At 46.4% G+C, this 24,467-nt stretch overlaps 1 protein-coding gene across 1 annotated transcript in view; it reads right to left on the reverse strand.

Annotated features, from left to right (window-relative positions):
• Positions 1 to 259: 259 nt before the first annotated feature.
• The window catches only part of LOC138273841 (lectin-like), a 96,825-nt gene continuing 72,617 nt past the window's right edge, over positions 260 to 24,467 (reverse strand). The window contains exon 6 of the mRNA XM_069218901.1: positions 260 to 508. Coding sequence (XP_069075002.1) covers positions 435 to 508 — 74 coding nt within the window. The 3' untranslated portion in view covers positions 260 to 434. The remainder of the gene's footprint in view (positions 509 to 24,467) is intronic.

A 24,467-nucleotide genomic window follows, 5' to 3' on the forward strand; every position in this document is an offset into this window, starting at 1 on the left:
ATATTGGACCTTTCATCCCCCCTGTGAATTAGCAGTGTTACTTTTTCAAGATGTATTTCCTTCTTTCAGTCTTTGACATCAATAATTGACTTCTCTCAGCTCCTGGCACTGAAATGGTAGCCAGGACAAGAAAGGAGTCTCAGTAGATGCAGGGCTCATACAGGATCAATGCCAACTCTTAGATGGGAACTGTGTATCAAAGGGTAGAACATATATTCATTGAGATAAAAAATTAAACAGCTTTTGTTTGCAGTTCAAGTTATAAAAGTTATAAAGTTTTATTTTGAGTTCAATCATCAAAAACCCCAGCCTCTGAATGTTTACCAACATGTGGTTGCGATAATTAAGGATTCATCATTTTTAATCATTTCCAATCTTTGAATATCAGTATGTTGACCTTCGGCAATGGCTGGTTTGGTGCTTATCCTGCCACCTCAAGGGTTTGATAACACCTTGCACACAAATGACATGGTCGCACTGCAAGGCATATCATTCCATATTCCAGGGCCTGTAGAAGAGACAAAAGACACAACATATTTCAGTCTCTTCCCAGGATACCGTATAATTAAACACAAAATTAAAGGTTAAACATCAAAAAACATCTGCTTCAGAATTCTCAGAATCTCCTTTTTGATATTTGAATTAGATGTATGCACTACCTATCCTGCATTTCCTCTCACACCTGAGGTTACTACTTCATTCACAGGTAGTTGAAAGTTCTCAATATTTCTCTAAATATGTGTCCAGCAGTGGTGTAACAAAGGCCCATAGTACACTGCACGAGTGGCAGGCCCCTGACAGGGTCCAGGGGGAGGGGGTTTCCTCCAGGTACTTCGCAGGGGGGCCCCTCAAGTTACTTTACACCATTGGTGTTCAGTCATTGCATTATGCGTCCAGCCCATGAGCTGCACAGCTGTCTGTGGTGAAATGGCGGTCTAGGAGTAGCCTGACAGCGGACAGGCTGGTCACCTGATTCTAGAGCCGATCAATATGTACCTACTATATCACTATTTCACAAGCAAATAAAGATGCTTCTTTCTACAGTTTGCATCCTCAGAATATATGCTATCTCAAAACTATGCTATATCGCTAAAACCCTGCATGAAAATGTTGAGCATGACTTTCAAACTTCCCATTGTTGCCTTTTCCTTTCTATTTGAATGAACTTCTTATTACTTCCCATCCTCTGCATGCCTCGTCTTTTTGAGTGCAGCCTACTCTATGTCATGTGAATGTTTGCATTAATCTTTAATATTGTATTACTGTTAATAGCGCCCATCTCATCTAAAAAATAACATCTAGTCCTCCATTAAGAGACATACCCTGCTACCTAGCAATGCCTAATTCCCTCTAGCTCACCTACTAATCCCACCAACCATCTACATCAACTCACATGCCCCTGCACTAATGTTGTCAGCTAACTCCCACTAATTTAATACACCAAACAGACAATGGAGTAAATGCATCTAGTGACCTCCTTGAGAGCACAAGACTAATCCCAATGACACCACTAACCTCACTAACCTTGGGTTCCAGAGTGGCGTTCTGGCAGGTATAAAGTGCTTTAGTACTTCATCAGGAGTAGTAAGGACTATTAAATGCAATTACAATACATTTTCAAATTGCTCAATAGATAAATACATCACAGGTGTAGGAGAGTTATTCCTAATTGGATTAGTAAAGTCAAGTGTAAAAATATGAAGATGCAAATTACCCTTGTTCCCCCAGTGCTTGCAGTACTTTTGCATCCAATTTACACATCATAGTAAAATATGATGAGCAATGCATACAAAAGCATTGATGTCCACTTCACATGTGTTATTAGTGCTTGCTTATTATTTAAAACGTGGTTACTAGAAGCTCAATATGAGTGGTATGTTCCAATGCAAATTGCAAGCAATTCAAGTTCATATCTCATATCTAATATGCAAAGAAATACCAGGCAGATTACTGTACAGGTCTGAATGACTATGTAAGTGTTAAGAAATTGAAGGTTCGGACAAACCCACAACTTTAAGCGATAGTGCAGAAATGTGTTCACATGAGCATGTTTGTAGAAAAATATGATGCCAAAACATAAAACCATTTTAGCTTCAACACCAGATTTACTTTTGTTTATGCAGTGCAGCAAGACTACTTGCTCCCTTGCGTTGTGTGAAAGGGAGAGAACAGAAATGTGCCATGTCAACTAAGACATGGTGCACCTCTTCTCTCCCCCAATGCTTGTGCACTGTGTGCTGCCTGGCACTGATGCAAGTGCCTGCGTTACGAACAGGATTGCTTTTGTGCTAGAAGGAATATCTTCCTGCACCAAAACAATTCTTAGAAGAACATTCCCCAGGTTTGCTCGTCTTTGTAAATCTAGGTGTGCATCAAAATGCATGTGTTGATGCATGTAATCACCTATGATCCACCCATGGAACCCCCACCCAATGCAAAGTAACACAAGGCAACATAATGCACTGTATAATGCGTTGCCTTCTATTTACTTAACCAAGGAATGCCACACACATTGACTTTGCATGGCTTAGAAAATTCCAAAAAGGACATTTTCTCAGGACTGCACAACAAAAGTGATTCTACTGATATAAAATTATTATGTCACAACCTAAGGTAATATGGCAGATGGAATATCTACCATGTTTTGTCGGAGTATCATTTCTGCCACACTCTAAATAAGGCTCTAGTCTTTTAGCAAAATCCAACGATAAAGATTGCCTCATACGTTTGCCTCAATAACACATCTGCCAGTATAGTGCAATACATTTATTCTACTAATATTTCACTGCATTAAAGCAAATAATGCCAAGAGACTCATGACACCAAGAACAATTAGAGGTCCAACTAAGTTGCTCCCTCAAGCTAGCTATCAAACACAGTCACTACTACGGCTAACCCTCGCAGATAAGGAGGTGCAAACACGTGATCAAGTGGTACATTTACTACATTTGATTCCTAGAGTGTGGTTTCACTTAATCTGCCCTTTCTGAGGCATATATCATGAAAGTGAATATTTTATGAAGTATGCGCAATGCAAATTGGCCAATTGTTTTGAGATAACTTTCCAGATGCAAATGAGTGAGTGAATTCTAAGATAGGCAAAGGATTAATTTACTGCTCCATCAATAACCATGCACTTCAATTGAGAAATGCACAATCAATTGATTTATCAGTAGCCCCTGTAGAGCAACTTTTAAACATCAGACAATAAAGGAGATAAGAGAAGGGCATACTCAGGGCTCATTAATCACACCAGTGAGCTTTAAGCCATGACTACTTTCTGGTTCTATCATTTGTACCTGAATATATATTTCTATACGTTTTTCCATTTCTTCGGTTGGTGACAGTGTCAAGATGGCACCAGCTTTCTCTTTATCCATTCTGATTTCTATTTCTTCTGTTTCGCACTGAATATATGTGAATGCACAGCCTTTCCAGTCATATGACTGTGCCATAAGGTAACTATATCTCGCACCCACGCATGCAATGCTAATTACCCCACAAACTACATCAAGCATGACTTGATAATGCCACTGGAACTTTAGTAATGAAATTATTGATGAGAAAACTGTACTTGGCGCAGTGATGACTTAGTTACCTGAGGGAACAAGTTATAGTTAATTGAGATAAATATAGCTATAACTGGTGAATTTCTTTTTTTTTTACATTACATTGTTTCTGAACACTTCACTAAATTTAACTACAACCTTAGTTTAACTTTTGATATTTTCCATAAATCAGTCTATCTATCTCTCTCTCTCTATCTATCTATCTATCTATCTATCTATCTATCTATCTATCTATCTATCTATCTATCTATATATATATATATATATATATATATATATAAAAAAAAAAAAACTACTGTCTGTCACACAGGTAGTTATAATTAGGCTGGGACCTGGGGGATGGGGTCCCCGGGGCCAAATTCGGCCATGTGAGGGGGGCACCCAGCCCTCCTCCATTTATATATGGCCAGGTCCCAGAAGATGTTGTCCCTGGGGATGAAATCCGCCCAGGGAGGGGCTCGCGCATCCCCCCTCCTCCATTTATTTATGGCTGGGCTCCAGGGGATGTGGTCCCTGGAGCCAAATCAACCTGGGGTGGGGATCACACAGCCCCCCTTCCCTTATTAAAAGAATGTCCGGCCCTGGGGGATGAGGTCCCTGGGGCCAAATTCAGCCTGGTGTGGGTGGCAGTGCAGTTCCCCCTCCATTTATTTATGGCCATGCCCCAGGGGATATCCATTAAATTAAGGCTGGGCCCTAGAGGATGGGGTCCCTAGGATCAAAATCAACTTTGGGAGATGGGCCGCGTGCCCCCCAGAGTCCATGAGTCTCCCTTCAAATTGCTACAAGTGTGCAAATGTGCAAATCACCTGGAAGATCTGTCCACTTGGCCCCCCATTGTCCACCTTAGTAGTATGCAAAGGTCTGCCTGCCTTTTACCAGGATGATGTACAGCCTACAAGAGGCCTCCATTGGCTTTACAGACGCTTTTGGTGGTGCGTGCTTGATACCAATGAATATGAGAACTTATGCACAAAACAAAGAAGTACTGATGTCAAATAGATAAGAGGAAGGACCCTGGGTTGGTGGAAATTTACATTTTTGTAGTCTAGTTGGCCCCTCTTTGTAGCAGGATACATGGTATCAAGGAATTCTGGATTAAGACGCACTAGAAACAATCACGTTGATAAACGCACCAAAGGTCACCTGCAGACATTTCCTTGTGATCCATTACGCAGCTGTAGTGTAGAATACACACTGGACATTTACCCAATGAAGTAGCACTTACTGATTAACCAGTAGAGAGTACTTCAGCTGGGTAGATATTTTGTGCAAAACTGTGGCTTCTTAATGGATAAATGGGCAGGTGGACACAGACACTCACAGACCCACTCAAGTTCACGCATTCACTAACAGACCCATTCAGAGACTCATGCACTCACTCACAGACCCATTCAGAAACTCATGCACTCACTCACAGACACACTCAGAGACTCATGTACCGAGACCTGGACCAATACCACTTCAGGCCTGGACATCGCCATCGCCATTCCCTTAGGATGCAAGATCATCAGGAAAGACCGCCCCAGCCGCCCTGTGGGGGGGGGGGGATCACCATCGTCCACAAGTCTAACATCCATCTGAGCACACACTCCGAAGACCCCACAACCCTGATGAAACACCTTCATTTCAAACTACCACTACAGAGCAGCCCGACATCCACCCTCAGGGGAACCCTCATTTCCCGCCCACCTGGACCCCGCGCACCCTTCGCCCACTCCATCACAGACTGCATCACCGCACAAGCCATCACAACCACCAACTACACCTTGCTGGGAGACCTCAACTTCCACCTCAAAAGCCTAAAAGACCCCAACACCCTATCCCTCCTAGACAACCTCCACAGCATAGGGCTCCAACAGATAGTGACGGAACCAACGCACTCAGCAGGACACACCCTCGACCCCATCTTCACAACAGGAACCTCCTTCACACACATCTCTGAACTTCCATGGGCAGACCATCAATGCATCCATTTCACCTTCAACACACCCACTGTCCTCAGACCCCAGCACCAACCATCACGCAGAAGCTGGGCAATAATCACCGACGACCAGCTCACCTCCACCCTCGCCAACTCAGCCCCCTCCAACGCACACAACGACGACCCGAACCCCGCAGCATACACCTTCCACAAATGGATCAATGACTGCACCAACACCATAGCCCCCCCTCAAAAAGAACAACAGCACCCATGCTAAGAAAGCCAGCTGGTTCACCGCAGAACTCAGATAATCCAGATGCGCTTGCCTTGAAAAAATCTGGAGAAACACCAAATCCACAGAAGCCCAAAGCAACTTCAGAGCCACCACCACTTCACACCACCAACTCATCAGAAGCACCGAAAAGAAAGCAATACAAGATAGAATCTTCTCACACGCGAACAACAGCAAGGAACTCTTCAGCATCTTCAAGGAGTTTGCCCAACCCAACAGTGAAACAACTGACTTCCCACCCTCACATGACCTCTGCAACAGACTCAACACTTACTTCCACCACAAAATCAAGACCATCTATGACAGCTTCAATGAGGACAACCTATGCGTAGAACCCCCTCCACCGGAACCCGACACCAACAAACCAACGATCACCAACTGGACCCCCCTCACCACCAGAGATACACTGAAGACAATGAAGTCAATACACTCCGGGGCCCCCACGGACCCATCCCCCCACCACATCTTCAACAAAGTCACTGACACCATCGCCCCAAGCTCTGCCTCACTATCAACCACTCCCTAGCTGATGCCTCCTTCCCCAACGACTGGAAACACGCCGAGATCAACCCCTTCCTCAAGAAACCCTCAGCAGACCCCAGCGACCTCAAGAACTTCAGGCCCATCTCCTCGCTCCCTATTCCAACGAAAGTCCTCGAGAAAGCCATCAACAGCCAACTCGCCACTTTTATCCAAGACCACAACATCCTCAACGCCTCCCAATCCAGATTGAGAAAAAAACATAGCACCAAAACAGCCCTCCTGGCTGCAACAGACGACATCCACTCCCTGCTGGACAAGGAAGAAACGGCTGCACTCATCCTTCTATACCTCTCGGCAGCCTTCGACACAGTCTCTAACCACACCCTGGTATGCAGACTTCACGAAGCCGGCATCAGAGACAAGCCCCTCGACTGGATCTAATCCTTCCTCTGAGGCAGAACTCAATGAGTGAGACTTGCCCCCTTCCTCTCGGACCCAACACCTACCACATGCGGAGTTCCCCAGGGATCCTCCCTCTGCCCCACGCTGTTTAATGTCTACATGTCACCGCTGGCCGCCATCGTCAGATGCTACGAAATCAACATCGTCTCATACGCCAACGACACCCAACTCATCCTCTCCCTATCCAACGAACACAACACAGCCAGAAACAATTTCCACGAAGGCATGGGAGTAGTCGCCAACTGGATGAAAAACAGCTGCCTTTAACTCAACGCGAACAAGACAGAAGTACTCATCATGGGCCTTCAACCCGATGCGTGGAACGACTCCTAGTGGCCACCCACCCTCGGAAGCCTGCCAGCCCCCAAGAACCAAGCCAGCAACCTCAGAATCATCCTGGAGTCCAAACTCAACATGGACTGCCAAATCAACTCAGTCACATCCACCTGTTTCCGCACCCTTCGCCTCCTACGCAAGAGCTTCAAATGGAGCCCCTTTGAACACAGAAAGACCCTCACACAAGCCCTCATTACCAGCAGACTGGACTCCGGCAACGCGCTCTACACCGGGATCAACAATAAACTCACTGCAAACTACAGAACATCCAGAACGCCACCGTCCTCGGCTTGCCTCGACACTGCCACATTTCTCAACACCTGCACACACTACACTGGCTTCCCATAGAGAAAAGAATCACCTTCAAGATCCTCACACACAAAGCCCTCCACGACACCGGACCAACCTACCTCAACAGGCGACTCAGCTTCTACGTACCCCAGAGGACCCTACGCTCAGCCCAGCTCTCTCTCGCAGAACGCCCTTTCGCTCCATCTCAGACGAACTACCCCCTCCACAACTTCACAAAGGAGCTGAAGACATGGCTCTTCAAAAAACCACCTCACTGATGGACGCTACACCCCCCCCCAGCGCTTTGAGATCCTTGTGAGTGAGTAGTTGCGCATAATAAACACCTGATTGATTGATGTACCCACTTACAAACCTACTCAGACACTCATGCACCCACACACAGACCCTCTCACAGACTCACTCACAGACCCACTGAGAGACTCACTCACACAAAGACCCACTCAGACACTCGAACACCCACTCACAGACCCACTCGGAGATTCATGCACTCACTCACAGACCCACTTAGACACTCATGCATCCACTGACAGGTGCACTCAGACATTCACACAACCACAAACAGACCTACCCAGACACTCACACACTCCCCCCACCACTCACAGAGACACTCTCATACCCAGAGACTCTCTGTCACACCTACTCTCACACCCCAACAGACACTCTCACACCCACATAGACCCTCTCACACCCATTCTAACACCCAGGCAAACACTGTCACACCCACTCTCACACCCATAAACACCCTCTTACACCTATTCTCACCCGCAGAGAGACAGGTCCAGCGGCCAAACCTGCTGTCCACAAAGGCTGTGTGAGGTAGTGGTTAGATTAAAGTATAGTGATTAAAATTCACTGAAAACCTAAAGGTTAGAGGGACATTGTAGTTAGGTTCTGAATTTACTCATACAAAACCTTAGAAATTCAGCTGTTATAATCAGAGTTCTTTCAAGTAACTAAAACTTGCGCCCTAAGGTCAATTAATTTGACTGCTAATGCTTCATTTATATTTTTAATAGCAATTTAGAAGTTGTCATGAGTGCTGTAATTGTATATTATTGCACTACAGCTTTCTGGTAAATTTACTGGGACCCCATCTTAATAATGCAGTGTGCATTTGCACTAATTAGTATGTGTAGCGTTTTTAAATTTTGGCATCTCATGTATTAATGATTATGAAATGTATATTTATTTTCTTTACTTTGCACACTCGATATCAAGTTGACCGAAATGCCTGGTGATTTCAACATATATGCAGTCAGATTGTCTTTTTACTACCTCTATGTATGTTTAGGGGATATTTTAGATAGAAGTTGGGCACTATGTTTTGATGTTATGGCTTTGACAAAGAGCTGTTGGTCGAAACGCATCAGCCACCTCAAATAAATTTCACAGACAGCATATCCTGGAGTGCAGGCTTTTCCTTGCTCTATATAATCGATGCTTGGATTCTTGCAAAGTTTAAGCGGGTCCTGCACCGGCTGCTCGGCACCCATCCTCTCTTTACCACTTTTTGACCCTGAGCCTTATAGACCCCATACCTACCTTTATCTCTACTTTCACCTGAATCATAAAAACTCCCTACCCCCTTTATCTCTTCCCACCCTTGAACCCTAAAAAACATTTACCTCCAATTACATCTACCTTCCTCTAATCCCTAAAACTTCCAACCACCCTTTGCCTCTATCCATCCGTGATCCCTAAAAAGCTTTTTTGTCAAATCATTTGATTATTCAGTGTCACAGGTTTATGCAGAGATCACCTTAAATTTGAGCCCCAGATCACAACTTTAGATTTTCATGGATTTAGATTCTGGGAGTTTCTATGCAGTATGTTTCCATTTTCTCTGGCATGAGCTTTAGAGGGTTTTATGTTCTTTCTAGTACTACAGAGAAACATGCCTGCAGCAGTAACAAGATGTTTACATTGTTTATCCAATGAACATCTGCAGAGGTTTCAAGGAGCACCTTATACATGTAATTTGTGTAAAGATAGGACAAAAGTGGGAAGAAAGTGGCCTTGTTTAGCTCCTTTGTATGTGGTGAATTTTTTTACCTTTTCTGACATGCTTGCCATGCATTTTAGCTTGCTTCAGGACAGATGGTGGTTGACAAGACTGAAAGCTTGTGTAAAACCTAGAAATTACATGTATCTTTTAGTGGAGGATGCACAGACAATATTCTGAAAATGAAAAAATCTGGAGCTGCTTTGTAGAGAGTTTAGGGCATTGTTTTCTTCCACATCTCATCAGTTCACCAAAATGCCAATGGTAGCAGATATGACACCACAAAGGGCCTGATTACAACCTTGGCGGATGGGATACTCCGTCACAAATGTGATGGATATCCTGCCCGCCATTTTACAAGTTCCATAGGATACAATGGAACTTACAATACGGCCGGCGGGATATCTGCCATGTTTGTGAGGGAGCATCCCATCCGCCAAGGTTGTAATCAGACCCCAACTCTTTGACCTTAATGATATCTCACAGGAAGCAACATCATATGACCTTTGACCTTGATTTTTTCCATGAAGGCATTTCATAGGACCCTATCATCACAACAATTGACTTCGCTGAAGTCCCATGATAACTGCCTGATTAGTATACTAGCATGATAAAGACGAATGTCTGTTTTAGATACAACCTATATTATGGTGCTGATCTGATCACTGAAAGCTCTGGAGCAAGCAGAGTAACTAAGCCAGACCTCTTCTAACAGGTTTCATTCCCTGAGAAAATGAGAAAATAATGGGGTGAAATTATACATTCTAAAGCACAATGTTCACATAAGTTTTCTGAAACTCCATTGGCTTGGAAAGGGCACTCAGTAAATATTCAGATAATTTCATGGTGTGTCAAGCTAATAAAATGTAATATTCTCCAGGAGTTGACACAATGTTTTTTCAAAATATGGTATGAGTACCCCGTATGCCAAAATTGTGCTGGGGCCAGCATTTTGTCATGGTTGCCCCTATATTCCATGGGTGCCCCTTATATCAAATACATAAAATAATAAAGTATTGTGTTGGAAAGTAGCAGGGGCTGGCTGGGAAATTAGCGGACATACGTTTCTGTTGTTGAACTAAAGAAATGTAATATCTGTCTTCATGAAACCTGGGAAGTTGACGCTGATTTCCTTTTGGATGGCTATAATTATTTTTCTGTCCCTACCACTCCCTCTCAATTTGGTAGGGGAAGAGGTGGCCTCATTATCTTGATTGTTTTAAACCTGGATAGCAACGGTGAGGTGATCAATACTTGTTCACCGAAATTGGCTGCACTTCTAATAATATGTTCCAATTCTACTACCAATTGTCAAATTTTACAATGCGTTCTGCCAGCTGCGTCACCTGATTACAAACGTTCTCTTAAAGGCCTTTTAGAGAGATTTTTAACCTTCAACTGTGCCAACACTCAAGTCAAATTAGTTGTTGAATTTTAACTTGCTTCTTTTTTACACAGTGTTGCTTTTCTAAACATAGCCCCTTCAGGATCACTTTATCTAATGCTCTGCACGTTAGCCACACGACGCATTGTGAATTGATTAATTCTATCAATAATGAGCCTAATCATTCATTTATTATTAACGTATGCCTTGAGGACGTGTCCACTACAAACACTCCCACTTTCACAGGCAGAGGTTTCTCCAGGGTGATAGATTGTATCTCTGTCTCCCCTTCCCTTGTGCATTTGCTCAGACATTTCGAGGTACTGTGGGGCTCGTGGAGTCACAATAACACTTTATTTATTTTGGATAGGATCTAAAAACAAGCTTCCTAATTTTCCCTGTTAGCAATGAAGTCAAAATCCAAGCACACGGTTGACTTTTAAAATAAGACAAGGTTTTGTTGAATGTTTTCGACCATTAACTATTTTCTGATTGATCTTTGCTTTTTGAAACTTGTTTGAATACCACCTATTGTGATGTATTGTCTGCTCTTTACATCTATTTGTGACAAACTAAAATCATTGTTCACCATCACGCCGAAACCTTCAAAAGCTAAGCTTTTAATGGTTGGATAATTTGTCTTTTAGGGCCCACCATGATCTAATTAAGGCCTTAAAAGAGAAACTGAGGGACCAGTCCAGGGCTGTCATTTGTCGTGCTGCTTACAAAAACAAAGCAAACTCTTTTTGTAACATGAGGAATGGGACCAGCTCAATCACCATGCAGCACCAGGGCCACTCTATGTTTTGGGAAATTATTAACTGCCCTTAATTCAAACAGCAAGTAGATCCTTCTTCATCTAAAAACATCCTGCCCTACTCATGGATTAGTCACTTTAAAGCTATCTGTGACCCACCCAACTTTGTTTCTGAGCCCAGTGATTATTCTCTTTATTCAGGTATACTAACAATAATCTTTCAGTGTGTTCAGAGACACTATTATTGAGCTGCCCAAGAAAAAAGCTCAAGATCCTGATAGCGTGCACTTGGACTTATTTAAATTCAATGTACTGCTCTGAGTCCCACTGATCCCCATGTGCATTAACGCTGCTCTTATGCAGTCATTACCTATGCCGTGGTCTAAGGGCCAGATGTAGGTAAGTATAGTTTTGCGACTTGCAATTTGCGAGTCATAGCGACTCGCAAATTGCATCTCGCAAAACCAAATGCAGAAAGGTGTCTCAGACACCTTCTGCGCCTCGCTATGGGGTCGCAAAGACCCACCTCATGAATATTAATGAGGTGGGTCGCAATTTGCGACCCCATAGCGAGTCTGGGCACTCACGGGGATGGTGGCCTGCTGGAGACAGCAGACCACCATGTCCATGACTGCTTTTAAATAAAGCAGTTTTTTTTTTTTCAAAGTGTAGCCCGTTTTCCTTAAAGGAAAACGAGCTGCACTTAGAAAAAAAACAAAAAACTTTTGTTTCGGATTTTTTCAGGGCAGGTAGTGGTCCCTTGGACCACTGCCTGCTATGAAAAAAATATTTTTGTTTCCAGTCACAAAGGGGAAGGGGTCCCATGGGTACCCCTTCCCGTTTGCGACTGGGTTACCATCCACTTCGCGGTCTCAAATGGAATTGCATAGCATTGCGAATTGCAAATAGGAAGGGAACACCCCTTCCTATTTGCGAGTCGGAAATGCATTTTGCGAGTCGGATCCGACTCGCAAAATGCATTTCTGCATTCCGGTGAGGCTTTTGCGACTCGCAAACGGCGTTTTTCGCCTTTTGCGAGTCGCAAACGCTTTGCTACATGTGGCCCTAACTCACTAATTGTGCCAGTTTGCAAGAAGGGCAGTGATTCTGACACCACATGCTACCATCCTATTTCTTTGATCTGTTCTGCAATGAAAATAATTTAGCGGATGTTACTGAAAGACTGATGACATGGGCCAAATTTTTTTAAATCCTATCAGTTATTCCATATAGCTTCACGGCTGGTTTAGGGATGATTTATCACTGTCTTAGGGCCAGATGTATGAAGCATTTTTCAAGTCGCAAAGGGGCCGATTCACAGAATTGGACCGTTTGCGACTTGAAAAATGCTTTTTGGGATGTGCAAAGCCCAAACTGCGATTTGGTAACTTGTTACCGAATCGCAGTTTGGGTTTTGCAATTCGGTATTAGGAAGGGGCATGTCAGGGGCGTCCCTTCCTAATACCGAATCCAAATGGTATGTATGATTGTTTTGTGACTGCGCTGCATGGGGTTTGCGTCGTTATCTGCAGCCACAAGCAGGTGTTGTGCATCGTTGCACCAGCCGCGATGTGTCGATCTCCCAGCCGCGATGCAGGTGGAGAGTCAGTTTTATCTGAGAAGCCAACTGCGCGTCATTTATCAGCTGCATTCCAAATGGTGTGCCAAAAACTTCCCTGCACTGCTTTCTGTGGTTGGATTTTCAGCTCTTGTCTGCCAACTTCACCTTTCAAGGGCCCAGGGACTGGATAGAGCATCCCTTGGCAGGGCAGGAGTCTCAGCAGAGAGTCCAGATGTTAGCAGGGGAAATCTTTGATGGCCCTGAGGCAGCCCTCATGTTAACCTCTGAGAGAGATAGGCCTTGCAACAGTGAAGACTGAATCTAGCAGTATTTCACTGTTAGGACATGTGACACACATCATTACATGTCCCGCCTTTGACATAGACTGCACCCTGCCCATAGGCTACCTGGGGCGTACATTAGGGGTGCCTTACACTTATAAAAAGGGAAGGTTTAGGCCTGGCAAGTAGGTACACTTGCCAAGTCGAATTGGCAGTTTAAAACTTCACACACAGACACTGCAGTGGCAGGTCTGAGCCATCTTTACAGGGCTACATATGTGGGTGGCACAACCAGTGCTGCAGGCCCACCCACTAGTAGCATTTGATTTAAAGGCCCTGAGCACCTCTAGTGCACTTTACTAGGGACTTACTAGCAAATCAAATATGCCAATCATGGATAAGCCAATTACACATACTGTACATTTTACATAGGAGCGCTTGCACTTTAGCACTGGTTAGCAGTGGTAAAGTGGCCAGATTATCAAAAACAGTAAAAACAGAGTCCAACACACATCAACAACCTGGGAAGCAGGGGCAAAAAGTTAGGGGAGACCACACCAAGTATGCCAAGTCTCACAGCTTTACTTTAAAACGGGGTGTGAATCAAGGCTGACTATTGGCACCCTTTTTGTTTGCACATATATTAATCATCTGGAAAAGTCCTAATTGTTGGGGGGGGGGGGTCAATTACCTAGGACTGGCTCACAACCCAGACCTGCGTTACGTTATTGTTAGACCTGACAGCCTTAGGGTGGTCACCCCCAACTTTTTTGCCTGCCTCTCTCCACTTCTTTTGACACTGTTTTTCTGGTGTTAGGACTCTGTGCACTTTACCACTGCTAACCAGTGCTAAAGTGCATATGCTCTCTCCCTGAAAACATGGTAACATTGGTTCATACCCAATTGGCACATTTGATCTACTAGTAAGTCCCTAGCAAAGTGCACTACATGTGCCCAGGGCCTTTAGATTGAATGCTACTAGTGGGCCTGCAGCACTGATTGTGCCACCCACATAAGTAGCTCCTTAACCATGTCTCAGGCCTGCCATTGCAAGGCCTGTGTGTGCACTTTCACTGCCACTAAAACTTTGCATTTAAATGTACTTGCCAAGCCTTAAACTCCCCTTTATCTACATATAAGTCACCCTTAAGGTAGGCCCTAGGTAACACGTAGGGCAGGGTGCTGTGTAGGTAAAAGTCAGGACATATACCTTTGTGTTTTATATGTCCTGGTAGTGGAAAACTCCTAAATTTGTTTTCCACTGCTGTGAGGCCTGCTCCTTTCATAGGCTAACATTACGGATACCCTCATATACTGTTTGAGTGGTAGATTTGGATCAGAAAGGGGTAAACAGGTCATATTTAGTATGGCCAGAATGGTAATACAAAATCCTACTTACTGGTGAGGTTGGTTTTTATATTACTATTTTAGAAATGCCAGACAGACCTGCACTGAAAGGGGACCTTGTGCACTTCAAAACCACTCTTTGAAGTCTCCCCCACTTCAAAGGCACTATTTGGGTATATAAACTGGGTCCTGACCCTACCAACTCAGAGACTTCCTGTGACAAATACTCTGAATCAGATCCTGCAAACTGCCAAGAGGAGCTGCCTGGCTGCCCAAAGGACTCAGCTGGACTGCTTTGCTATGAAGGACTGCTGCCTTGCTGTTGCCCCTGCTGCCTTGCTGGCCTCTGGCTCTGCTGAGAAGTGCTCTCCAAGAGCTTGGATTGAGCTTGCCTCCTGTTCCTAAAGAGTTCATCTTTTCGAAGGAACTCCTTGTGCAGCGAAAATCGACGCACAGCCTGCCAGGATCGTCACACAGCCTGCCTTGCAGTGAAAGAATCACCGCATTGCCACACCGGAATGATGCAGCACAGCTCCCCAAGTAGAGATTGCCGCAGCACCAGCGTTGCGACAGGAACTTCGATGCATAGCCTCCAGATAGATGCATCGCCGAGCCAGAACGACGCAGTCTGACTTCCTGCATGAGGAATCGATGCAGCGGCTGCCGTGCAACAGAAACTCCAACGCATCGCACACCGGTGCGACGCAGCACCAGTGACTTTGTCCTGCACGCCCAGGATTTCCACGCATCGTCCCTGGGCGTCAAAAGACCCTACATCGCAGTGGGGGTCCAAGACTGAGCACCGGAAATCGATGCAAAGACCTTGCAGCGTGGGAACGATCAACACATCGTATGTGCGCGTCCGGAAATCTAACGCACACCTTCCCTTTTCCACGCATCTCCTCCTCTGTGGTCTTCGTGAATGTGTTATTTTGACGCATACCAGGTACTTTGTGCTCACAAGAGGCAATTGGTGATTCTTAAAGACTTAAGACTCTTCTTATCATTCCAAAAGTGACATTTCAACTTGTGCTTATAAAATCTTGATCGCATTGACCTTAGTTTACTCAGATAAATATCTTATATTTTTCTAAACCTGTGTGGTGTATTTTTGTGGTGTTTTCACTGTGCTATTGCATGATTTATTGCACAAATACTTAACACATTGCCTTCTAAATTAAGCCTGACTGTTCAATGACAAGCTACCAGAGGGTGGGCACAGGATAATTTGGATTGTGTGTGACTTACCCGGACTGGGATTGTGGTCCCTACTTGGACAACGGTGCATACCTCTGCCAGCTAGAGACCCCATTTCTACAATTGGTGGCAGTGGTGGGATAGGACTTGTATTTGTGCAGTAACATACAATAGCTACGTGTACACTACCTACCCAAAGTTGAAGGTCAACGTGATTATTTTTATCTTTTTGCTGCATTTCTTTTTTCTGCTTGATATTTTAACCTAATTATCAAACAACATGTCTCTGCCTGGGTCTCAAGTAGGAGCTGGGGAGTTTGACTTAGCCAAGCTGGAGACATACACTGTCAGACAGCTGAAAGGGTTCTGCAAGGGGATGGGAGGACCTACCCGGGTGCCTCCTGGAAGGAGGAGTACCAAAAGGTGCTAAGGGCCTGGGCAAGAGGATGTTGAGGTGGAGGAGCCAGAGGATGGCCCCTCAGAGGATTTGCTACCAGCATTGGGGGATGTTACCCATAGAATTGTGCCCCCTGCTAAAATAGGGAGCAGTGTCTCTAGTCATGGCCTGACCGCAGAGGAAAGGAGGAAGAGAGAGAGTTTCAACTGCAAATGGCAATGTTAAACATGAAGGCAAATGAGAGGAAGGCTGAGAGAGAAGCCAAACATGCTGCTGCTGAGGCTGAAAAGGCCTTGGCTGAGAAGAAACTTCTTTTGGCTTACGAACTGAGTCTCAAAGAGCTGGAGCTCAAGTCTAGGCAGTCTGGCGGTCATTCTGACCCTGGTGGTCAAAGACCGCCAGGGCGGAGGACCGCGGGAGCACCGCCGACAGGCCGGCGGTGCTCCAATGGGGATTCCGACCGCGGCGGTAAAGCTGCGGTCGGACCGGCAACACTGGCGGTCTCCCGCCAGTGTACCGCCGCCCCATTGAATCCTCCAAGGCGGCGCAGCTTGCTGCGCCGCCGAGGGGATTCCGACCCCCCCTACCGCCATCCAGATCCCGGCGGTCCGACCGCCGGGAACCGGATGGCGGTAGGGGGGGTCGCGGGGCCCCTGGGGGCCCCTGCAGTGCCCATGCCACTGGCATGGGCATTGCAGGGGCCCCCGTAAGAGGGCCCCTAAATGTATTTCACTGTCTGCTGTGCAGACAGTGAAATACGCGACGGGTGCAACTGCACCCGTCGCACAGCTTCCACTCCGCCGGCTCGATTCCGAGCCGGCTTCATCGTGGAAGCCTCTTTCCCGCTGGGCTGGCGGGCGGTCCGGACGGCCTGAAGGCGACCTCCCGCCAGCCCAGCGGGAAAGTCAGAATTACCGCCGCGGTCTTTCGACCGCGGAACGGTAACCTGACGGCGGGACTTTGGCGGGCGGCCTCCGCCGCCCGCCAAGGTCAGAATGAGGGCCTCTGAGTCCAGCACTGATGGTGGCAACATACATGCAGGACCTGCTGGAGAAAGGAAGGTTTGTATGCCCAAAGATGTGGTACCAAGTTATGTGTGGGAGATGACATTGACAAATGGTTTGATGCGTATGAAGTTGCACTAAGGGCCCATGGGGTTTCTGAAGATCAATGGGGAGCGGGTCTGTGAAAACATGTTCCAGTCATTGGGAGTGACACACTCCTCACATTAGCACCAGAAGACCGCAACACATACACACTCATTAAGGCCATTTTAATTGCCAAGTTTGGACTGACCCCTGAGAAGTACCGTCAGAAGTTCAGGGACAGCACCAAACTCACCACACAGACTTGGGTAGTCTTCTTTGATTTTTCCAGTAAGGCACTGAATGGATGGGTGTGGGGCAGTAAAGTAAATGATTATGTGGGGTTGTATAATTTGATCCTGAGAGAGCATATGCTCAGTGTTTGCTTTACAGAGTTCCGCCAGCTCTTGATTGACACTAAGCTGACTGACCCGACAAAGCTTGACAAGGAGGTGGACCTCTGGACTAGCACCACAGTGTCCAAAAAGGTATCGGGGGGGGCACCCACAAAGGTGATCAGGGTTCCTATCAGAAGAAAGAGGGGGGAGAAAAACATATAAATAATAAGTTCCCAAAAGGCCCCCAAAATAATTCCCAGGGCGGTGGTAATGACCAGTCCCAACCTGATTCTGAAAAGAAACTGGTGTTCTTTGATAAAAAGAAAGGGAAGCTTGTTGTCCTTACACCTACGACTGCACTGAGTTTACACTGTTTACTCAAATCTTTAGTCTGCTTCATGGACATTGTAGGAAAGTGGAGTAATAATTGGTGTGGGGGTTAGTACTCAACATGTAATACTCTCATAATACCCTAAAGATGGTGCTTGGATTCACACTATCAAATCCTTAGCTTTGCCTTGGTAGTGTGGCAAAGAGCAGTCAGGCTTTACTAGAGGAACATGTGTTAAGAATTTCAGAGCACCAACATGGACAATAAGTGATGGACAGGTCTTGAAAGAAATTCGATGTCAATTTATGAAAAGAGAGTTTGTTTTTATCTTGTTGTAGACAACAAAACAAATGGAATTGCATGAGTACAACCAGAGTTATAGATTTTAGAAGCAATTTTTAATCAGTTCAAAAAATGTACATTGAAAATTCAATGCTGCAGTCAATGAGAAAAACCACTAGTGATAATCGTCCCCTTCGAGGTCGAGTCAAGTGGAACCCTTATAGAGGTATGGAAAAACCCTAGAACCGGATTACAATAGTCCGTTCAATTTTAGCTGGCCTGTGGAGTCTCGGGCAGAGTTGTCCTTATAACCCATGGTACTGAATGGGACGTGCGCTGGTGCTAATTTTACGGCTTACACAATGCTGCAAGAAACAAGATGCAAAAACACAGCAGGGGTTGAGTTTGTGAAGTCAGATGCAGGCTGGATGGTGTGCCCTGTAGATGAAGCGTCAAGTGTGGGGGTCAGTTACCAGACTGGCAACCAACAAGCCTTGGCAGCTGTAAACACAAACAAAAGCTTTCAGAACTTCAGAGGGTCCGGGTGAGTGACATAGTGGCCGGAAACTTCGGGACAGGAAAGACTACAACTCCGAGAAGACACAGGACCACCTGGATTTGGCCGATCCCATGTAGGTCCCGATGGCCGGTGAATCTTCAAATCCAGGAGCGTTTTTGCCTGCAGTTTGCAGGGAACTAGTGCCACTAGTCCAAGGGAGACTGAGGGTGCTTTTGGTCTCCACAGGGGTACCTCTGGTCAGGAATGCTGACTTTGAGCCAAAAAGGGTTGTTCGCAAACTTCCAAGTCTGTTGCCACAGGGACGGAGTATCCCTCTTTTACTTTGTTGCAATGGACAAAGTCCTGTTGTCAGCGTCACTGTCTCCTCTTGGTTCTTCCTTGAAATCAGTTCTTCAGATCTGAGGTTCTGGTGTCAGGGGGGTCCCCTAAATCCCAGATTTAGGGGAGTTTGGGGTGTAGACACTAGTGGCTAATGAGCAGCTAGCTCCTGAAGCTAATCAGCCCTTGAGGTGACCACATCCGGTGGGGCATTTCCTACCAAGAACTCTCTATTCTGCCACTCCGAACATGGCAGAATACTAAATTTAGTGTACAGAGTGGACTTCTCACTCTGGAGGTGTGACCAGCCTTCTGGGGGTGTACACTACCTTGCATAACTAATTTCCCACCTGTCCATGAGTAGATGTGCCTGGGGCAGGGGGAGGACTGTGTCCTCCTCTGGGTGAGAGCACAGATGCCTATCAGGGGCAGTGAAGCCCTTGAAACTCACTGACCTGAAGTGCTAATTCACTGGCCTGGCTGGTGGTGAAGGGTGTGACCTCCTTCCTGCCTCAGCCTTTGTCTCTGACTCTTGTGAGTATTCACACAACCTGGTAGGAGGTCGGAACCCTGTCTTGGTGGCAGCAGGCATGGGAAAACACTGGCTGACCTGCCAGAGTAGAAGGAGGTTGGGGCACACAAGTGGAATACCTCTAAGGTGCCACCTGGGTACATGTCAGCCATCCCTCAACACCATATATGTGTCAGTGAAATTAAGGCAGATTGTTTGACATCAAACTCAACATATCTTGGTGGTACCATAAAGGAGCTAGCGACCGGGTCTGTCCAGGGGCAATTCTCATGTTATCCTGTTGACCTGCTATCACTTATAGTATAATTTAATGGTAAAGACAAAGACATATAAGCTCATGCTTACATGACTACACCTTAAATATAATGCACTCTGCCTCCTGGACTGAAGAGGCCTTCCATAGGGGGGTTTGACATATATGAAAGGCCGTGCATTAGACTTTGCTGCACGTGGTGGGGGCATAGTCAAGTTCGAGCAGTTTGCACTGCTCCTGCAGTCTGCAATGGCAGGCCTGCTATTGGTAGTTTACTTGGGTCTCTCAGGGTGGCACAAACTTGTGCTGCTGCCCTGGGAACCCCTTTGCTACTTGTGCCCTGGCTATCCCAGGTACCATATATAAGGAACTTATAAAGGGGTAAAGGCTTTGCCACTTGGAGAATTACCAAGTCGAACATATAAGTTCTGGGACATAACCATCAGCATTGGGGCAAAAAGTGGGGGTTACAATACACATAAGGCACTTAAGTACATAACCTTACGGATTAAATGGGGTGAGCAACTAACCTATTCCCTGGTGGTTCTCATTGTCTAAGTAGAAAAACCTGGAAAGGCCATCTGCATTGGTATGGTCAGTCCCTGGTCTGTGTTCCACTGTAAAGTTCATACCTTGTAGGGAAACTGACCACCTCAACAGTTTGGGGTTTTCCCCTTTCATCTGCATTAGCCATCTGAAAGACCTGTGGTTGATGTGAAACTTGAAGTGAGTCCCAAACAAGTCTGGTCTCAGCTTCTTCAGTGACCAAACATCAGCAAATGCTTCCCTCTCAATGGCAGTCCAAAGCTGCTCTCTAGGGAGGAGTTGCCTACTAATATAGACAACTGGTTGATCCTGGCTCTCATCATGTATTTGTTCTAACACTGCCCCAATTCCATACTCAGAAACATATATCTTCTTTCCATAGTCAGGCACCTTGAGTACAGGTGCTGAGCCCTTAGCCTCTTTCAGGGTGTCAAAAGCCTTTTGGCATCCTGTGGTACAGATTACCTTTTTAGGCTGCTTTTTGGAGATAAGTTCAGTGAGTGGGGCCAAAATGGAACCAAGAAACTTTACAAACCTCCTGTAGAACCCAGTCAAGCCAAGGAAGGCCCTGTCTTGAGTCTGGTTTTGGGAGCCTCCCAGACCAGAATAGTCTGGATATTTGGTTGGGGAAGTTGTATTTGGCCTCCACCTACAAGGGGGCCGGGTACACAACAGACCTCTGTCCTATCCCAGATGTCAAGCTAGGGGGATTTCATGGGCCAAAGTGAGGATTATTTATCTGTCCTATCTGGCACTTACTGGCCTTGATAGTTAGGCCTGTCTGCTGTAGAGCTTGTAACACTTCGTTCAGCTGGACCAGGTGATCCTCCAAGGTGTAACGAAAGACAGCAATGTCATCTCAATATGCTGCACTAAAGTCTTCCAGGCCTGAAAGAACTGGATTCATAACCCGTGGAAGGTGGCAGGTGTATTTTTCAGCCCAAAGGGCATCACTGTAAATTGGTAGCGGCCCTCTGGAGTTGAAAATGCTGACCTCTCCTTTGCTCCCTGAGTGAGTTCAATCTGCAGTACCCTGATGTTAGGTTAGGTTAGGTCGAAGGTACTCAGGAATTTGGCTGCACCCTGTCTGTCAATTGACTCATCTGCTCTGTTGCTAGGATAAGCATCAGTTTTTGTAACTGCTTTGAGGTCCCTGTAATCGACACAGAACCTCATCTCAGGTTTCCTACCTTTTGAGTGAGGTTTGGGGACAAGCTGGGCTAGCACAGGAGCTGTCAGAAGACTCAATAACCCCAAGCTCCACATCCTGCTGACCTCAGTCTTAATGCGAGCCTCAACTTGGTCTGACAATCTGTAAACTTTGTTCTTGACAGGGAGGCTGTCACCAGTGTCCACAACATGGGTACACCACGTTGTCTAACCAGGGGTAAAAAAAAAAAAAAGCTAATCAAACTATCCTAGGACTTGCCTGCAGTCAGTTTGCTTTTTGGCAGTGAGGGTGTCAGATAAGACCACACCCTCTATAGATCCATCATGTGGGTTGTGTGACAGCAGGTTGGGGAGGGGTTCACTTTTCTCCTCCTGGCCTTCATCATTGACCATGAGCTTGGTCATGTCAGCACTGGTCTGGTGGGGTTTTAGGCAGTTTACATGGAGAAATCTGTGAGGACTCCTACGGGTTCCTATGTCAACCAAGTAGGTGACATCCCCCTTCCTTTCCAAGATTAGATAGAGCCCATTCCACTTGCCTTGGAGGGCACTGGGAGCTACAGGCTCCAGCACCCACTGGTCAAGTCAGTGCTTAATAAGCTCCTGGCTGGCCTCTAGGTTATTGTTTGTTTTCTTCATGTACTATCTCTGGGAATGTAGGCCTAGTACATAGTCCACTATGTCCTGTTTGGGCTTTTGAGAGGCATCTCCCATCCTTCCCTCACAAGACTCAATGGTCCCCTTACGGAATGTCCAAACAATAGTTCAAAGGCACTGAACCAAACTCCTGTTTGTGATAAATCTATTCCCAGATGCACTTTGAGGTTCAAGGGGACCTACAATGGCAATCCCTATCCTCTCAAAGGGAGTCCCAACCACTGGTAGTGGGATTAAGGGAGCCTTTGGTCATATGCCTGTCTTGACACTGGCTTGACAGGTCACACAGGAGTGACAAAACTACTTCACTTTTTCAGACCTGTCCCAGGTCTTAGTTTGTCCCAGATGTCAAGTTAGGGGGATGTCATGGGCCAAAGTGGGGATGAATTCTCTGTAGTTTTGGGGGACCATCACTCTCCTGGATACCCCTTGTTTCAGATCCCTGACATCAGTGTAGAGAAGCCCATCCTCCTAGTAGACCCTGTGGGATCCACTGACACCTCCCTTTTCTTGCCTTGCAGCTTGCTGCCTTAAGGCCTTCAATAGTAGGGCACTGCTTTTCAACTTAGCATAGGTCCTCTCTGAGGGTCCCGCTACACTTAAGAGTTCTGTCAGGTCAGGCCAGGCTCCCTTAGTTGCAGTTCCCTACTAAGGTACCAGGGCATCTCCCTCAGGAAATCTCTCCCCTTCTCGTCCTGTGACCTCTTCGAAGCTGCCATAGTAGACTTCTTGCCCTTTCTGCTGTTGGGGGGGGATACGTGGACCACAGTTTCAGAATCCAAGTCCCCTTGACATCCCTGATGTGCTGCCTGTGGTCTAGTTGTAACACACACCCACTCAGGGAGACTCCACATTTCCGCATGAGCCTTCCTCTCAACTTCTTCCCATACAGGAGTCTTAAGATCATTTCCCAACAGACACTCTACTGGGATGGTAGGGGACACAACCAACTTCTATGGGACAGTAACCCCTCCCCATTTCAAGCTTACCAAGGCCATTGGACATAGCCTAGTCTCGTCAGCACTGGTAACCTGGTGAATGTTGAACCGCCAACTGAAACCGGCCGGCCGCATTTCGACATCCCCTCTGGGCCGGCGGGGAGCAGGGCCGTAACATTGCAGTCGGCTCCTAGTGGAGCCGGCGGCAATGTGGCGGTGCGGCAGGTGCGGCGGGTGCAGCGGTCAGTGGATTGTGCAATGGAGCTGTGCCTGGGGGACCCTCCACTGCACATGCAAAGTGCATGGGCAGTGCAGGGGCCCCTCAGGGGCCCCCGAGTCCCCTTACCACCAGACTTTCCATGGCGGTGTTTACCGCCAGGGACAGGCTGGCAGTAAGGGGAGTCATAATCCCCAGGGCAGCGCTGCTTGCAGCATTGCCCTGATGGATTACAACCGCCGGGACTACCATGGCAGTATACTGTCGGTCCCGGCGGTATGAGCGTGGCGGAAGCGCCACAATCATGATATGGCTGGCAGTGCTGCCAGCCTGTTGGCGGTACTACCGCCACAATAACCCTAGCAGTCACTGACCGCCAGGGTTAAAATGAGGTCCTTAGTCTGGGGAAACCAGTCTAGCAGCCACCACAGTGACACTGGCACCTGTATACCTCAGAGCCTCTACCTCAGTCCCATTGATAGTTGGCCTTTGTCTATAGTTCTCCAAGCTTGGAGGTAAGACAGCCAGGGTTTCAATATGCACCCCACCCAGGGACACTAAAGTAGCTTCTGTGTAACCTCTGGCCTCTCCAGAGTACACCTTTACCCCCACTCTTACGTTAGCCAATCCCTTTGACTGTCCACTCCTGTGCGACATTTTGGAGAATGCTGCATCTCCTCTTTTATGACCTGTCTAATGACAGTCATGACACATCCTCAAAGCATTTGCTGGATCCCAGTTCTTACCATGGTACCCCTTGCCTTTGGACTGGGACAAGTCTTGTGGCCCACCCTCCTGAGAAGTCTTTTGGGGGCCTTTAGAGAACTCCTTATTTTTATCCTGTTTGCTGTTCAGCCCCTTCCCCTGTTGGAAAGTCTGTGAACCCTTTTTGTGGTCACTCCCACTATGGGTCTCAACCCCAACGCAGCTCTCTGGGAGATGATAACTCAGAATCCACCAGATGCTGATACAATTT

The sequence above is a fragment of the Pleurodeles waltl genome, chromosome 2_2 (assembly GCF_031143425.1).
Source record: "Pleurodeles waltl isolate 20211129_DDA chromosome 2_2, aPleWal1.hap1.20221129, whole genome shotgun sequence".
Taxonomy (NCBI): domain Eukaryota; kingdom Metazoa; phylum Chordata; class Amphibia; order Caudata; family Salamandridae; genus Pleurodeles; species Pleurodeles waltl.